Below are 18,200 nucleotides of genomic sequence, written 5' to 3' on the forward strand. Positions count from 1 at the left end.
TGCCCTTAGGGGTGGTTTTATGTGCTCTGGAGGCTTCAGCAAACACCTGAAGCGTCTGGAGGGCCTCCGGGAGGGGGGGAAGGACTGTTTTCACCCTCCCCAGACTCCTATAAAGCATCTGAAGCCTGAGGAGGGCAAAAAGGCATGCAAAAACGGGGGGCTGTCAGGCACGCATACACACTGTGGTGGTCCCGCATTGCCCTATGGGTATGGCATACCTGTGCACAAACCCCCACCCGTTCTCCCCCTGCTTATGGCACGTGAGCCAAAAAAGGTTCGCCATCACTGTTCTAGCTCTATCCTTTACTTAGGATATTAATGGGAATTTTCCCCTAAGTGTTTAAAAAATGATTGTGAAGAATATTTGGAAGGTTTTTTCAGGGGGTAGGGCTGTTATGAAGCGTACATTTCTAGCTAGGAAGGCCACCATGAAGGAATTTCTTTGTTTCACAGATGTATGTTTCCTTTGTAATTAGTTTTTATTCCCTCACTTATGTAACTATTAAATTATAAATGCCTGTATGTGGTCCTTTCCCAACCATATGGAAGGGCCCACCTTTGCTTGGATCCTATTAAATGTGTTATTATAAGATAATTGGGGTCTGCCTATTAGTCCACACCAGGCCTAACCTAGAGAGTACATACAACAATATAGCATTTGGGTGCCCCTCTGCCTATCTATAACTGATTTTGCAAGGTACAGACAGAAATATTGTCTTTACTCCCACATAAAGCTGTGAAACACATGTGCTGCAGTAAACCAATAACATTATTTTCACATTAGAAGACCTCAGATAGATGATACATTTTCCTCTTGGTTTTTTAAAATTCATATTACATAATGTTAACTAATCTTTGAAAGAAAAGATTCAGAACAGCTGAATAGGTTCATGAGATGACCCAGAAAACATTTTGTATTTACCATTATGTACATTAACTTGGTATTCCGATTTGAAGCAATACAGGAGACCCAAACGCTGCCAAAATGTGAAAGTTGTAGGTTAAAGACTGGGCTTCATTCAAGATGTTAGATAAAATTCAGTTTTATTTCTTTGCTAGTTGCTCTTTTGTATTCAGTTCAGGCCTCAAAATAATGATATAGCATTTAGGGGAAAAGATACAGCCCAGTAATCCAGCTGCTGAAGCCAAAATGGAGAAGATCTCCACGGCCACCACGTATTTCCCCTTGGTGCTGAGATAGGTGGGAACAAATGAAACCCAGACACTGCAAAAGACCAACATGCTGAAGGTGATAAATTTGGCTTCATTGAAGCTGTCAGGTAAATTCCTAGCTAGGAAAGCCACTGTAAAGCTGACAGCAGTCAAGAACCCCATAAAGCCAAGGACAGTATAAAACATAGTAGTTGAACCTTCATTACATTGAAGGACAATTTCTTCAGCCATGGATTGCATGTCAGAATCGGGGAAGGGAGGAGAAATTACAAGCCATATCACACAAATGCAGAATTGTATCAGGGAGCAAGACAGGACAATAGAGATAGCCAGCCCTTTCCCCACCCATTTCCTCATTTTGGAGCCTGGCTTGGTGGCCAGGAAAGCAAGAACAACAATAGTTGTTTTCCCCAGTATACAAGAAAGAGCTATAGAAAACATGATGCCAAATGCTGTTTGTCGCATGAGACATTTCACTTGGTCAGGTTGTCCAATGAAGAATAGAGTGCAAAGGAAGGAGAGCAGGAGAGCAGTGAGAAGAATATAAGTGAGGTTCCTGTTGTTAGCCTTGACGATGGGAGTGCCCTGGTTTTTAATGAAGATCCCCAGTACCAAAATTGACGTGACAGAAAAGAAGGCTGCAATCATTGCCAAAGAAGCACCCAAAGGATCTTGATAAGACAAGTAAGTTATCCTTTTAGGAAAGCAACTATCCTGTTCTTTGTTTGGATATTGATCTTCTGGACATGAGAAACAATCATCCAAGTCTAGGGAAAGAGAAATAAAAAGCAGCAAAGCATTTATGGACACCCTATGGTTCATCTGAGTTATATTATTTCTGTATGAACTACACTTGTCCCAGACATTTCAACATTTAATTCAAGCAGCTGGTTCTTTATGTGTAAATCCCTGTATCAACCAGTGCGTTTCTGGGACCTGGCTCTTCTCACAACCAAGATGAAGATTGATCTGGCACTTGATAGGAAATTGGTCACCCCAAGCAGCTGCATAAAAGCAGTTATTTAAGCTTCTTAAGTAACTTAAATTTAAGCTTCTTAAATTTCTTCTCCAGTAATATGTACTGCAAAGTAGGGCATAGAAAACCTTTTCCAGACCAATTCTTGAATACAGCTCATCTGCCTGGAACTCACACTGTATAACAGACATTAATACAATCAAGTAAGTCCAAAGTTATTTCACAAGAAGAGTACTCCATTCCTCTGCTCACAATATAATACCTTATGCTACCAGGCTTGAAATGTTGGTCTTGGACAATCTAGAACTATGCCACCTATGTTGTGACCTAAGATAAGGTTATTTAATTGGTCCGTCCAAGCCAGAGACTTCTGAGCTCTGGCTTTTACATGTTTATTCCATTTACCATTTTTCTGGAATACTATCCCTAAATGGTAAATGACTGAACTTGTTCTATTCTTCTGGCATTTAAAACCCATCTCCTCATCTTCTGTTGCCTGCTAAATATCATTTCCTTTGATTTCTCTATGTTAATTATCAGGCGATTCTTTATACAATATGCTGCCAACATCCCGAGTGACCTTTGTAACCCACCAGCCTTCAGGTTTATAAATAGCAGTAGACTTATATACCGCTTCATAGGCCTTTCAGGTCTCTCTAAGCGGTTTACAGAGAGTCAGCATATTGCCCCCAACAATCTGGGTCCTCATTTTACCCACCTCGGAAGGATGGAAGGCTGAGTCAACCCTGAGCCGGTGAGATTTGAACCGCTGACCTGCTGATCTAGCAGTAGCCTGCAGTGCTGCTTTTAACCACTGCGCCACCTTGGCTCTTATAAATGCCACATACAGTGGTTTTTTCCAAAACTTAAATTTTGTTATTAGATGGTCCAATACAAAACAATTAGTAGTTCTTCCGCTCCTGAAGCCTGTCTGTTCTTCAGCTAGAATGTTATCTCTCTTTATCTAACCTTCTAATTTATGAAGCAAATACTTAGCATAATTTTTTGCTGAAATTTTGATTAGACTAATTAACTGGAAATAATTTGGGTTATCTCTAGAGCCTTTTTTATGTAGTGGAATAAAATTGATGTGTGCAAACTAGCAGGAATTTGCCCTGTACTATTAATAAAAGTAAAGAGACCTTCAAGGACAGGCTCCCACCAGGTTATATTTTCTTTAAATAATGATGCCAGGAGCGCATCCTGTTCTGGAGCTTTGTTTGACTTCAGGGAAGAGATTAAACGCCTCACCTCCATGATTGACACTTCTGCCCACTGGGGTAATTCTTCATATTCCTGTTTCAGGCTCAGATAAGTTGTCACATCATCAGAACTTTCCGCTACTGCTGGAGTGGCCAAATGCCTCTCCTAACTTTCTGCAGTAATATTTGAGTCACTTATTGATTTTCTATCTTTAATAATTTTTGAGACCCCCAATCAGAAGTGTGTGGGTAAGGCCAGCTTTGCTGCCTCTTCTAAGCCAGCCAGAGTCCAAGCATATTTCGTTTCCCTTCCATCCTAATTTGGCTTTTACCAAAATGCACAACCCTCCTGAGGCTCTTCCCTTTACAGCTACCCTCTTTGCTGGTATCTGCCAAATATTAAACCCAGGGAGCTCAATAGGAGCCTCATCACCATTAACCCAAGTCTCCTGCAAGGCAATTACCTGATATTAGAAATTTAATACAGTCATCCATACACCAACTCCCTTTCCATCCTGCCACATTCCATGAGAGGAAGTGTATTCTTAAAGAAGGTGATTGTACGCTATTTCCTAGTCAGGGTTCTTGAGTAATCTCTTCCACCCATCCTTCCCCATTTGCGCTCCCACACCCATTTAATCGCCTGCACTCCATAAAAGTCTGTTTAGGTGTCATTTGTCTGCCTGTTGCTTTCTGGCTTGCAGATCTGTAAACTCTATTAATCTCTGCCTCCACCACAAATGATTTCACTTGAGGCACCACTCTTACATCGTTCCTTGGTATCATTTTTGGTACTAAGGGGGACTGGGAAATTCCTTCCTAATAGCAATATAGCAATAGCAGTAGACTTATATACCGCTTCATAGGCCTTTCAGGCCTCTCTAAGCGGTTTACAGAGAGTCAGCATATTGCCCCCAACAATCTGGGTCCTCATTTTACCCACCTCGGAAGGATGGAAGGCTGAGTCAACCCTGAGCCGGTGAGATTTGAACCGCTGACCTGCTGATCTAGCAGTAGCCTGCAGTGCTGCATTTAACCACTGCGCCACCTTGGCTCTTCCTGGATACCTTCCAACTCTGGTATTTGTACCACAGCACTTTGCACTGTTAGGTCAGCTGTCTCTGGCACTATATACTGTATAAACGCGTGCATCAGGTTTCCTGGGCTTTTAAGCGGCTGACTCTCTGGAATTGTATCATGCGTTGAAGGGGACAGAACAAATGACCCCAAAGGAGCAGCGGAGGAGATAGTCTGCTTCAGCAGCTTTCTCATCTCTTTGAGTTTTTAAAGACTTCTTGCTGCTCTGATATTGAAAGTAGAGAAAAAGTTTCTAAGCAAGCAGTGTCGAATGTCTCATCTTGCATTAAGCCAAAGGAAGGAAGTTTCACATTAGTTGGATCCAAAACCTCACCTGACATTTCTTTTGTAATGCTAGGTTTCCTCCCTATTTCAGTTGACTTGCTTTCCCTATTTGGTTTACTTTTCAGGTCAGCTTTTCCATGTGCTGCAATGCTCTCCCTGGGTGCTCTCTGGATCAGCGGGCTGGCTTCACTACTAGAAAAAACTCGAGTTGGTAAAATTTGGAAGAAAGTCAGGAATCCTCTCATTCGAATGAGCAGGCTTGGAAAGAGTTGTATGAACTTAAGAAGAATTCTGGAATAATTATCACATTGCGGAAAATATTCATATGGTGCAAAATCTATTGCCCCCTTGTCACTCCGCGTAAGCTGCAACAGAGAGGTCGCTATCCATCTTTTTGAAGTCCATCTACCTGCATTTATCATAGAATTATATATGCTCAATACAATCTGCTCCTTCAACAATTGCCTGTTCCCCCCCACCTACCGTGGGATTTCGGTCCCCACCAGTACACCATCTTTTTTTCTTCCACAATTACAGTCAAAATGCTGTCTGATTACTCCATCCCTCAGTTGACTCATTGATGATATCTGACCAGATCTTTCTGTCTGGCAACCAGTCTATATTACCTGTGGCTTTTTTGCCTGTTCTGCCGCAAAAAGATTGATCACGGAGTCCAACTTTAAACGCACCTCTTCATACTGGTCAAAAAGGGCCAAGACTGTCTGAGAAGTGAGCATGCTGTGTTGGCTGATAAACTCCTTTGTACTATCACTTACCTGTTTTTCAAGCCCTAAAACTGGTCCACTGTAGTTGTGAAACTCCAATTCTAATCCCTTATCCCAGCATGGAGCTGACTCACCTAAAGTTGCTGAGTCATTTGTCTTCCAAAAACATGGAGGGATTTGCAAGCCTCCCAGCAGGCCTCCCAACTTACTCTCTTTGGCCTGCACCTGCCGATCCCATTCTGGGGAAAAATACCCAAACAGTGCCAAAACCTCGCAGCTGTCCGGCCAGGGAAGGGGGGGGGAGGATGCATGACCCACAGTTGAAGGAATAAGCCGACAGCATCCGCCAACTCTCTGCTGCCCCTGCAATCCAGCCCCACCTTCCTTACTGCTTGGTGAGCACTGTATCTTTTCTCCGCCCTCGGAGAGGCCATCCCATGGTTCCAATTAGGAGTCCTGCCTTGGTCTGTTTTATCACTTTGCGGTACAGAGTTTGCAGTGTCCATTATCTGAAAAATGTCTTTGATCGTAGGTTGTCTGGGTATTGTCGCAGCCACGGATAGTTAGTTTTGTTGCTTAATAGAGAAAACCTTCCTCTCATTCACTAAATGCTTTCTACCTGGAGTAAAAAACTGGAGAAAAAGCTGGAGTAAAAAATGAACTTCTCAAGTAGTAAAATTGAAACTTTTTAAATTTAAAAGTTAGAAGTTAAAAATTGATTTACAAGTAGAAAGAATGTTTTTTTTAAAAAAAGAATAAAAATAGAGAGTAAAAAGGAGATCAAAGTTAAAAGTTAAAAATTGTTTGAAAAGTAGAAAGTATCAAAAAGGAGAAAAATAGAGAGTAAAAAATGAGAAAAAAGGAGAGCAAAGTTCCTCTGCCTTCTGTCCCTCGGGAGAGGCAACATTTCCAAGTTGTAGTCCTCTCTCAGGCATGGAAGCCAGCTGGATGACTCTCTACCTGTTATCTCACACATGTTTGACAAAATAAATAAATAAAATAAATTTCCAAAAGGGATTAAATAAGAAGTCTGCAAATATATTGCCCTTTCTAAAATGCTGACTCTGGTTTGAACAAGATAGGAATTCCCTGAGTACCAGAGCTCTAAAACTTCTGAATACGACTATTGGGGTCTGGACTATACGTCTGGAGGAAATGTGGGAGATCTCAAGTCCTTTATTGTCTGGAGAGGAATTTTTTTGAAAAAGGTTTACTAGCCTAGCTCTTCATTCTGGCACAGTCAGCTCTGCTTTTCTTCCATTCACCATTTCTACCCTAGAAACCGCATTAATTAATCCAAATGTTTCATTACTAAATTATACAATCTTAGGATGTTCAGGCACTGAAACATTTTCAGGCATTGCATCATTCATTAAAAATTCAGTCCCATTTATATTTATTCAAACATTGATATATTCCAAATGTTCCTTTGCTTACCTATTTTATCAGCTATCTTCCCTTCTGGGCACCGTCTGCAGTCATAGCAGCAGGATAATTTCCCTTCCACTTTTATCTTGCTATGACCAAGAGGACATTTCTTATTACAGATGGAAAGCGGCAATGTCTGTTGATAAATTAAATCAGAATTCTGCCACATGACAAATTTATTTTTAGATTGTTCTTTTTATCAGTTAGACATACCCAAACACTTCATAGTGAATATTTCATGTTTTACACTGAGCCTCTTAATTACTCATAGTCAGAGGTGGGATTCAGAAAGTTTTGACAGGTTCTGGAGAACCAATAGCAGAAACTTTGAGTGGTTCAAAGAACCGGCAAATAGGTTGCCCCACAATTCTTTGCAACCTCCCATCTGATCTTCTTTTGTTGCCCTGAACAGGAGAACGGAACTGGAAAGCAGGTTAGTGAGGTGGGGAGGGAATAGGGATTTTGCAGTATCCTTCTCCTGGAAGTATTGAAGATAAGGACTGTGCTCTGATTTAAACAGTATATTAAGCAATTACTGTAAATATTAATAAAAAATTTCCTATATTATGATCCCCCCCAATACATTATTATTATATATACTTCCATATTTATGTTCACATTGCACATAAAGAAAAAAAAAGAACATACACTGGTTAGTAGCTGAAAGATTTAATAAAAAATGAAAATTGAGCAAACCTGGGTAAAATTCACCTAATTCAACAAACATGAACATGTGTACCTAGTAGATAAATGATTTCATAATAGTGGAAAAAATATGTCACACCTGATTAAACATGTGGGGCCAAACAATGTCCTTGGTGGAAATGGTGAGAAGATTGTCTGGGTGAGCCATAGGCTCAATTTTTCCAACTTTAGCTCTTAGAAATGACTTATTTGGGAATGCCAGCCAGTTGGATATATCAAATCCAGTTATCAATTCCCCGTTGGAGCCAAAAGAAATGTGTTCCCCAGCAGTGTTATTAAAGGAGACCTGCTGCAAAAAATGGTGGAGCTGGAAATATATAAGAAAGAAAGAAAGAAAGAAAGAAAGAAAGAAAGAAAGGAAGGAAGGAAGGAAGGAAGGAAGGAAGGAAGGAAGGAAGGAAGGAAGGAAGGAAGGAAGGAAGGAAGGAAGGAAGGAAGGAAGGAAGGAAGGATTGAGGGAGGGACGGAAAGTTAATAGAATTCTTTGAAGGGATTAGCAAATCTCAGTTTTTATTCGTTTCAAATTGACTTAAGGTCAATGGAAATTTGTGTTTTTATCACTCTTCTCCAAGGATGAAATTCTCCTGGTTCGGCCCGGTTCAGCTGAACTCGTGATATGATTGCCTTGGTTCTGCAAACCAGTAGTAAAAAAATGCTTTAAAAATCTAGATTCCATCACTGCTCTAGTCCATTTAAAATGGGTGGAGAAATATATTCTTTACCACATGCATGTTCTACATTATTGCCTAATTTTCTTTTCAACTGAAACATTTGGATATGAAAACTCTATAAGAAAATTGAGAAACAGACACTTTTGAAAATGTCTGCTCAGAATTAAGAATTCACTTTGGTTTCATAAAATGTAGATAAGATTAAAAATTCAATATAGAGAATTCAAGGCCATTTCTTTCAAATAAAGAATGTCTTTAAAATCTTGAATACAAACACACACACACACAAACACAAACACACAAAACACAAACACACAAAACACACACACACACACATATGGAAGTAAACTTCCTCCCATATTTGGGCATACCAGGGGTATGGTGCAGGTGGCGCAGTGGTTAAATGCAGCACTGCAGGCTACTGCTAGATCAGCAGTTCAGCGGTTCAAATCTCACCGGCTCAGGGTTGACTCAGCCTTCCATCCTTCCGAGGTGGGTAAAATGAGGACCCGGATTGTTGGGGGCAATATGCTGACTCTCTGTAAACCGCTTAGAGAGGGCTGAAAGCCCTATGAAGCGGTATATAAGTCTACTGCTATTGCTATTGTGACTTTAAATGCATACCTATTTCCCTGGCTCAGCTGATAAGGAGAAGAACCTTGTAACTTAGTGGTTAACACATCTGCCTAAGATGCAATACAGCACAGGTTCTAATCCCAGTAGGGGTATGGCTAGCTGATGAGAGCTAGCTTAAAATAGATCTATACTAGTCTCCCTTTATTTATTTAACAGCATAAATACAACACAAATGTAACAAAGGCAACAGTAAAAATATTGGGTTTCTGTCTGGATGGTCTCTTGTGACGAGCCGATAGACTGAGAATGGAAGCAGTAAACTTCCTCCCATATTTGGGCATACCAGAGATTGTGACTCTAAATGCATGCATGCATACATGCATACATGCATACATGCACACATGCACACATGCATACATGCATACATGCATACATGCATACATGCATACATGCATACATGCATACATGCATACATGCATACATGCATACATGCATACATGCATACATGCATACATGCATGTATGTATGTCTGTGTGTATGTGTGAATGTGTGTATGTGTGTATGTGTGTATGTGTGTGTGTATATACATATACATATACATATACATATACATATACATATACATATACATATACATATACATACACATACACATACACACACACACACACACACACACTCACACACACACACACATATGTCTCAATCTTACATAGGAAAAGACCCTAATACAATAAGACCAGCATACCTACACCCGTGAAAATCTATAAAAACATGTTTGTGTGTGTGTGTGTGTTTGTGATGCCTAGCATAACTCTGGAATGCCTCAAGAAATTTCAACCAAACTTGGTACACAGATGACTTACCCTCTGGAGGAAAAATATTGTGAGGGTAAGACACCCGTCACAGCACTCGGGGTGTGTCTTCTGTTAAGATACTGCCTCTTGTGCCTTAAAATGGTTTCTACTGTACTGCCATAACATGATTTCTACTGTGCAGAGCAGTGGAGTTACCATAGTAACAGCTTCACAGTACCCCATAAAAGGGATCCCATGGGTAACGGGGGAAATCCAACATTGGAAATTACATTTGGTCAAGAAATTTCCTCACTATAAATAAATACCTGGGCAATGCCAGGATATTGGCTAGTGGATAATGAAAAAGAACATTTGTGTCAAATGGTTCATTGGCAAATTTGCTATCAATTGAATTAATAATTTTGTCATTTCCCAAAAATTTGTTTTTCCTCCCCTTTCCTTTTGACTTATGGTGAGAATTTTATGAGGATGGAATGGAAGTAGGAAAAGTATTAAAACTTTCATGGACACCAGGGAGATCATGATAGCTAAGAAATTGTAATAAACATCAGGACAGTCCTAAAAGGAATCTAGAGATTTGATTTACTTCTCTAGATAAAACCTTGCATGAGTTCATCTACAACTGTCTAGACAAGCAAGAAGTAAAATGCAGACAGAGAACCAATGTGAAGTAAATACCATTAAGCCAAATATATAACTACCAAATTATCTCTGCCTTTCTCCCATTCACATACATGCATACATACAGATAGACACAGATAGACACAGAGAGAGGGGGGGGCAGACAGGCAGACAGAAATTAATACAAAAACAAATAAATAAGGTTAGAGATTTGCAGAGATGTCCTGTGGGGAGAAGTTACTTAGGTAGGTAGGTAGGTAGGTAGGTAGGTAGGTAGGTAGGTAGGTAGGTAGGTAGGCAGGCAGGCAGGCAGGCAGGCAGGCAGGCAGGCAGGCAGGCAGGCAGGCAGGCAGACAGACAGACAGACAGACAGACAGACAAAGATAGATAGATAGATAGATAGATAGATAGATAGATAGATAGATAGATAGATAGATAGATAGATAGATAGTGGATGGATGGATGGATGGATGGATGGATGGATGGATAGATAGATAGATAGTTGACAGATAGATAGATGACAGACAGACAGACAGAAAGACAGACAGATAGATAGATATGATAGAGATAGAGGGTTAGAGATTTGCAGAGATGTCCTGAGGGGAGAAGTTAGGTAGGTAGTTAGGTAGTTAGTTAGTTCGTTAGTTAGTTAGTTAGTTAGTTAGTTAGTTAGGTAGGTAGGTAGGTAGGTAGGTAGGTAGGTGGGTGAGTGGGTGGGCGGGCGGGCAGGCGGGCAGGCGGGCAGGCGGGCAGGCGGGCAGGCGGGCAGGCGGGCAGGCGGGCAGGCGGGCAGGCGGGCAGGCGGGCAGGCGGGCAGGCGGGCAGGCGGGCAGGCGGGCAGGCGGGCAGGCGGGCAGGCGGGCAGGCGGGCGGGTGGGCAGGCAGACAGACAGACAGACAGACAGACAGACAGACAGATAGATAGAGGGTTAGAGAGGTGTAGAGATAGAGAGACAGAGAGAAAAATAGGGAAACAGACAGACTGACAGACAGACAGACAATCAATTTGAAGGAATGCCATTCTCTCCGTTACTGGACAATTGACTTGCATTTTAAAATAACTTTAGAAAAAAATTAATAGGTTTTAAAAAATATATATAAACTATAGACTTGAATGTTGAAATAACTGTGGAAAAATTTAATAGGTTTTTTAAAAAATATATAAATGTTTGGATATTTTCAGATAGCGGTTTCCTTGGCCAATATTACCTGCCATGGTGACTGAAGGAAGAGCTTCCATCTCCTCTCATCAATTCTTTGCCCATATTTGAACTGGGAGGAATACAATTGCCTTAGAGCATGTGCCACAGCATAGACTGCATTGTAGATGCTGTAGCTGTGGCTAGTCATGCTCAATTCAAATATAGATTGAGAAAGTGTCTCCAGTTTCTCTTCTCCTGTGCAGATTTTGTCAGTGTCCCGATCTTTAATATCACTGGAGAATGAGCATTCAAATGCATCTTTCCAAAAGTCTCTAATAAAGCCATCTCCTTTTTCTAATGTTGGTTTTCTCTTCTGCATAAATTCTCGAAACCCTGTCAGTTCCCTTGAGTGGATTGCAAAGGAAAGAGCGCCATGGAGAAAATCAATCGGCAATTCTCTTTGCATCAGAATCGAGGTGAATTCCATCTGGCCTGTCATGATCCAAATTTTGGCTTTTCTTTGTTTTGGTATATCATCAGAATCTAAAGCGTAGACCATAAGTCTCAAAGTCATCAGGCCTGTAATTTCAGCATTCAAGATCACTGCAATGACTGTACTCCTCATGATGACTTTGTATAATTTATCTGCCTCCTCCACCATGTCAGCCGCTAAATTACCATACATCATTTGTGGTATACTGTCTATAAAGTCAAAGCAGATCCCTCTCTCTGTAAACATGGAAAGGGTATTTTGAATGAACCTCTCTTTATCTTCCTCAACAAAGCAAACTTTCCCAACCCAGGTCCATCCAAAATGCAACAGTAAGTGTAGTATTCCATCATACTGGTGCACCTCAATGGGGAACATCCATTTGACAAACCTTGCTGCTATTTCATCGTTCATGAATGGGGCTGATCCATATGTGATCTAAATGGGAGTAAGAAAACCAGAGAAAACAAAGCAATTTTTCTAAATAATAATGTGAATTACACCCATTTTTATTTGATGCAATCTCTGTGCTTGACTGCAATGCAGAAAATTACATTTTTGAAACTTGATATTTTGAAGTTGTCAATTGATCAAAAAATTGATCAAGCAATAAGTAATTTCCAATCTCAACCAACAAATGTTCTATGTTACACATTGGCAAAAAAAATCAGAACACAAAATATAAACTAGGTGGACATGACCTTTCAGACAACCTTCACTCTGTCAAGGATTTTGGAGTACTCATATCTAATGACCTAAGAACCAGAGCCCTCTGTAACAACATCGCTAAAAAAGCAATAAAAGTTGTTAACACAGTCTTGCATAACTTCTTTGGTAATATTGTACCAGAGCATGCAAAACATTTGCCAGACCAATTCTCGAATACAGCTTATCTTTTTGGAACCCGCACTGTATATCGGACATTGATGCAATCTAGCAAGTCCAGAGAGAGATATTTATTGAGAAGAGTCCTCCACTCGTTAGTGGCATAAGGTATTGTTGTGGTTGAAGTCATTGACAGGTAAAACATTGTAACAGATAATTTTACATACTACGTTTAGGTCAGACTGAAGGCAACGTAATTCTAAGTTGTCTAAACCCAAAATTTCAAGTCTAGTGGCAAACTTAAGATAAACTGCTCCAATGTCGATTGCAGAAAATGTGACTTCAGCAACACAGTGGTCAATGCCTGGAATGCACTACCTGACTGTCATCTCTTCCCCAAACCCCCATAACTTTAACCTTAGACTGTCCACCTCACCCCATTCCTAAGAGGTCTGTAAGGGGAGTGCATAAGCACACCAACATGCCTACCATCCCTGTTCTAATGTCCTTTTTGATTCAGATCCATTTCATGCATTCAAAATCATACTTACATATGTTATCTAATAACATGTTCCTAATTGAGCCCAACATAAATTCTGGTGATTTCCTTTTCAAATATTTGTCATCTACATGCCTCAAACATGTGATCCCTAAAAACATTAAAGACCAAGTGAACTTTGCATTTTTTTACCATATTTATGTCCCACCTGGGGAAATTTGAAGTTGCAGAGAATGTTTGCCATGTTGAAGCAGGTCCTAGTACGAGGTCCTCCAATGACAGCTACCGTGTTGTTCTGAACATTGCATTTGTAGTTGGGGATAAATTTATCTTTTGTAGATAGAAATTCCATGGCTAAAAGATAAGTCGTAATATCCTCAAGAGTGTCAGTACCAATGTGGAACCCCAGAGTCACATTGGGTAATATTTCTGACTGTTCATTGATCTCATTAACAGCAAATGCCAGAGCCAACGTGTGTTGGTAATTATGAGTGAGGTACCTTCAGTGAGAGTTATAAACTATGTCAATACATTTCTGCTTCAGAATCACATTTTAATTGTTATATACATTCATGCCCATCCAAAATGTTGTGGTTATTATTTGCTCTTGATATGTGTAATGTGGTCCTTAGCAAACAGTAGCCCTAGTTTGTATTGATTTGGAAGTAATAATATTGGGAACAGGTAGCTAACGTTGTACTGAGACAACATTCGTATGCTTATTTATTTTCTGCTCAATTTTCTTCTAGAAGACAGTCAATTTGAGCCAGTTTGGTTTACAGTAAAACGTAAGAGACTAGGAGTTCAAATCCCACTTTCTATGTGACTTCAGCCTGTCATTCTCTTTCAGCCCAACTCACCTCTCAGAATTGTGGTTCTTGGGAAGAAAAGAGAAGGAAGCCGAGTTGTATATTTTTGCCCCCTTGAATGATTTGTATAAATAATAAAGATGAGATAAAAATAAAACAAATAAATAGATAAATGGGAAGTCATAGTACATTATTTCCTCATGTATGACTGCAGTATTAGTGGAGGCTGAGTGTCCTTTAATCCTAGAATTTATACATGACTAAGGACAATTTCAATGGGCTATATGGTGAGCATTTTGATTTGAGCAGAAAGGTAAAGAGGAAGAATAAAATGACAACTTTTAGGTGGTGATAGTTTAGAGTTTGAGAATGAGGCCGAGGATACTTACAGGTATTGATCAAGCACATCATGAGAAGGAACACTTTGAAACATGATCTGATTTGAAAGAAAGAAGCCCTGATATATAACAGCAGCAACAATTAATTCTCCAGACTGATAGTACTTGTGAGAAATTGGAAGAGGATCTCTGAGATTGCAGTTGTGAACAGAAGAACTGCACATCCACTTAGGAAAAAAGAATAAAATCAGTGTTGTGAACAGAAGCAGCTCAGAATAAAATATGGCCATTGTAGATATTAAAGTATAGCTTAAATGTTATTATTCAAATACTGATCTGAGTCCTAATCGATCAGCCTTTCAGGAATATTATGTAAAATGAAGTATCACAGATTAAACATGATTCCTTTTTTTTGTTCTCTCTACTTGTAAACCTTTACTTCTGAGCCTGTATTAATATAATGAGGATTTTTAAAACATGGACTCAAAGTTTTTTTTTCTTGTTTATCAGGGTTCCCTTGAGATAGGGAGCAAAGAACACTTAATTTGATAATTACTTAGAAGGTAATGGCTTACTTGTAACAGTATTTTTTTTTTGCTTCTGTGCAAAATGGCAAAATGAAACATATCATTTGAGAAAATGGGAGTTGGGCCATATGCACCAAAGAAAAATTTGTTATGACTTTTTTTTTCTAAAGATGGTGCCATTTTTGGCAGATAAATATCGATAATCAGATTCCAAACTTTATTGATTTAAAACACAATTTTAAAAGAACTGAAATTAATTGGTTACAGTCAAATTCACAATCTTCTGCTGAAAGGAGTTTCTGCTATGAAAAGTTGCAGTTTAACATAATTTATTGAGATGAAAGATAGTTTGAAAGAGGGAAATCATGTTGGGATGTTCCATAAGACAGGGACTTCTGCAGAGTAGGTTCATCTCCTTGATCCTGCCAAATATACATCAAAGTGAACCTTTCTTGTGGGTCTGATGGGACATACACTCACTTAAAAGAACAGGTTTAATATCTATCTAACCCTTTTCTCTAAAAATAAGACAAATCCCCAAAATTAGTTAGAACATTTTTATGTTCTAACATAGAAAGAGCCGAGATGGCGCAGTGGTTAGGCTGCAGTACTGCAGGCCACTTTAGCTGACTGTGATCTGCAGTTCAGCAGTTCAAATCTCACCGGCTCAAGGTCGACTCAGCCTTCCATCCTTCCGAGGTGGGTGAAATGAGGACCCGGACTGTGGGGGCAAGTTGCTGACTCAATTTGCTTAGAGAGGGCTGAAAGCCCTATGAAGTGGTATATAAGTCAAATAAATAAATAAATAAATAAATAAATAAATAAATAAATAAATAAATAAATAAATAAATAAATAAATAAATAAATAAATAAATAAATAAATAAATAAATAAATAAATAAATAAATAAATAAATAAATAAATAAATAAATAAATAAATAAATAAATAAATAAATAAATAAATAAATAAATAAATAAATAAATAAATAAATAAATAAACAAACAAACAAACGAATGAATGTTTAGGCTTAATATAAAATAAGCCCTACTTAAGACTTTATACAGCTGCCAACACACAGAGTCTTTTCGTCTCCTTCCACATAGCCATGAGGCAAGGCAGGATGGTGGTGGAGCTGCGCCCTGTTTCCTGCATTAGCTTACCTCAGGGCCCCCACAGCTAGACCATAAATGCCGAGACACCTGCCTCATGGCAGCAGCACCAGGAGCCATGTTCAACAGGAACCCATGTGGCCTCCAATCCACTTCTGCTTACTTGTGGCCACAACTCAGCAGGAGGCTAAATGGTGTTCTGATTCCACGGTTGTAAGGCGAGGCAGGTGTTGGGGTATGAGTAGCCTGACTGCAGGAGCCCTCAGGTAAGCCAATGCAGGGCATTTAGGGCAACTCCACCCCCCCCCCCAAATCACAGCATTAGTACTGGCATGCTGCACAGTCTCCTCCCTCCCCACAAGCAAGCAGAAGAAGTGGGAATCCCATTCATGGAAAAATGTGCTTATTTTGGACACAGTCTTATTTTCAGGGAAACACATTTATCTGTCTGTCTGTCTGTCTGTCTGTCTGTCTCGCCATCTGTCCATAGATAGATAGATAGATAGATAGATAGATAGATAGATAGATAGATAGATAGATAGATAGATAGACAGACAGACAGATAGATAGATCTTTCTCTGTAGCTCTGGGATGGTGAACCTATGGCAAGCGTGCCACACAAAGTCATTTGTCAGGGCACATGATGTGTTTCCCTTTCAGCTGGCCAGCACGCATGCATGCACTGACCAGGTGTGTTCAACCTTTTTTAAAGTCATTTTTTGCCCTCCCCATGTCCAAGGCTTTATAGGGTAGGGCAAAAACAGACACCCCGCCCCAAGTCCTCTGGAGGCTTCAGGAGGTTCCCTGAAGCCTCTGGAGCAATAAAAAACTGGCCCTATGGGCAAACTGGAACTCCTGGAACTGACTTCTGGTTTGTTCGTAGGGCCAGTTTAAGCCCTCTGGAGCCTTCAGGGACCTTCATGAGGCTACCCTAAGGGCTCTGGAGGAGTAAAAACAATCTGATGAGCAAACCACAAGTCACTTCACTGATGAGCAAACCACAAGTCACCTCTGGAAGGCCCCCGAAGGCTCCGGAGGGCTTAAACTGGCCCTACGAGCAAACCAGAAGTTTGTTCCTGAACTTACAGTTTGCCCTTAGGGCCAGTTTTATTTTTTATTTTTTTATTTTTCTGGAGGCTTTGGCGAACTTCTGAAGCCTGTGTAGGCCCTCCGGGAGGGGCGCAAGGACTGTTTTCACCCTCCCCAGGCTCTTATAAAGCATCTGCAGCCTGAGAAAGGCAAAAAGGCATGCAGAAATTGGGGGGGGGTGTCACGCATGCATGCGCACTGCGGTAGTTGCACATTGCCTTATCAGTATGGCACGCCTGTGTATGACCCCCCCATGCTCCCCCTGCTTATGGCACGTGAGCCAAAAATGGTTCGCCATCACTCCTCTAGCTCTATCCTTTACTTAGGATATTAGTGGGAATTTTCCCCTAAGTGTTTAAAAAATGGTTGGCACTGGAGGGCTTAAACCGGTCCTACGAGAAACCAGAACTTTGTTCCCGAACTTACAGTTTGCTCATAGGGATGGTTTTATGCACCTGAAGCATCTGGAGGTCCTCCGGGAGGGGCAGAATGACTGTTTTTGCCCTCCCAGAGGCTCCGATAAAGCATCTGGAGCCTGAGGAGGGCAAAAAGGCTTGCCAAAAAGGGGGGCTGCCATGCGCGCATACACACTGTGGGGTCCCGCATTGCCTTGAGCCAAAAATAGTTCACCATCACTACTCTAGCTCTATCCTTTACTTAGGATATTAATGGGAATTTTCCCCTAAGTTTTTTAAAAAATGGTTGTGAAGAATATTTGGAAGGTTTTTTAAGTGGGTAGGGCTGTTATGAAGCTTCTGGTCTCTGAGAGAAAACAAAGCCTTAATTTTAAGATTATAATTTTTTAAAAAAACAATTCATAAAGTTCCTTTCCATCTAAATCATGTATGTCAAACTTGCAGCATCAGGTTGTTGTCACATGACGTACCATAATGTTTTTTCGTTGATGGAGGTGTGGACATTGGCGTGGCCCGCACATGACATATCTGGCCCATGGGTCACCAGTTTGACACCCTTGATTCAAAATAATTATCTAACATTTTAAACAAAAGATGAGGAACAGATCTCTAGGTTCTGATCACACCCAAACGCTGCATAAGATGAACATGCTGAAGGTGACAAATGTGGCTTCATTGAAGCTGTCAGGTAAATTTCTA

At 40.3% G+C, this 18,200-nt stretch overlaps 1 protein-coding gene across 1 annotated transcript; it reads right to left on the reverse strand.

Annotated features, from left to right (window-relative positions):
• Window positions 1-1,044: 1,044 nt before the first annotated feature.
• On the reverse strand, window positions 1,045-18,027 carry LOC148046498 (vomeronasal type-2 receptor 26-like). The gene is made up of 6 exons (XM_087714787.1): window positions 17,972-18,027; window positions 13,422-13,713; window positions 11,467-12,327; window positions 7,651-7,878; window positions 6,876-7,002; window positions 1,045-1,940 (listed from the first exon to the last, which is right to left on the reverse strand). The coding sequence occupies exons 1-6, from the start codon at window positions 18,025-18,027 to the stop codon at window positions 1,045-1,047; spliced, it is 2,460 nt and encodes an 819-aa protein (XP_087570913.1).
• Window positions 18,028-18,200: the final 173 nt, after the last annotated feature.

This window comes from Thamnophis sirtalis, unplaced genomic scaffold, assembly GCF_051295495.1.
Source record: "Thamnophis sirtalis isolate CommonGarterSnake01/CBP01778 unplaced genomic scaffold, rThaSir2_p1.2 scaffold_4, whole genome shotgun sequence".
In the NCBI taxonomy this organism is placed as follows: Eukaryota; Metazoa; Chordata; class Lepidosauria; order Squamata; family Natricidae; genus Thamnophis; species Thamnophis sirtalis.

Excerpts from the sequence above, each read along its gene's own strand:
- LOC148046498 (XM_087714787.1), bottom strand. The coding sequence starts at position 18,027 with ATGTCATGTGCGGGCCACGCCAATGTCCACACCTCCATCAACGAAAAA. Across the intron at positions 12,328-13,421 it reads GCAACTTCAAATTTCCCCAG|ATCACATATGGATCAGCCCC; the intron begins GTGGGACATAAA and ends ACTCCCATTTAG. Across the intron at positions 7,003-7,650 it reads GGCCCCACATGTTTAATCAG|ACATTGCCGCTTTCCATCTG; the intron begins GTGTGACATATT and ends ATTTATCAACAG.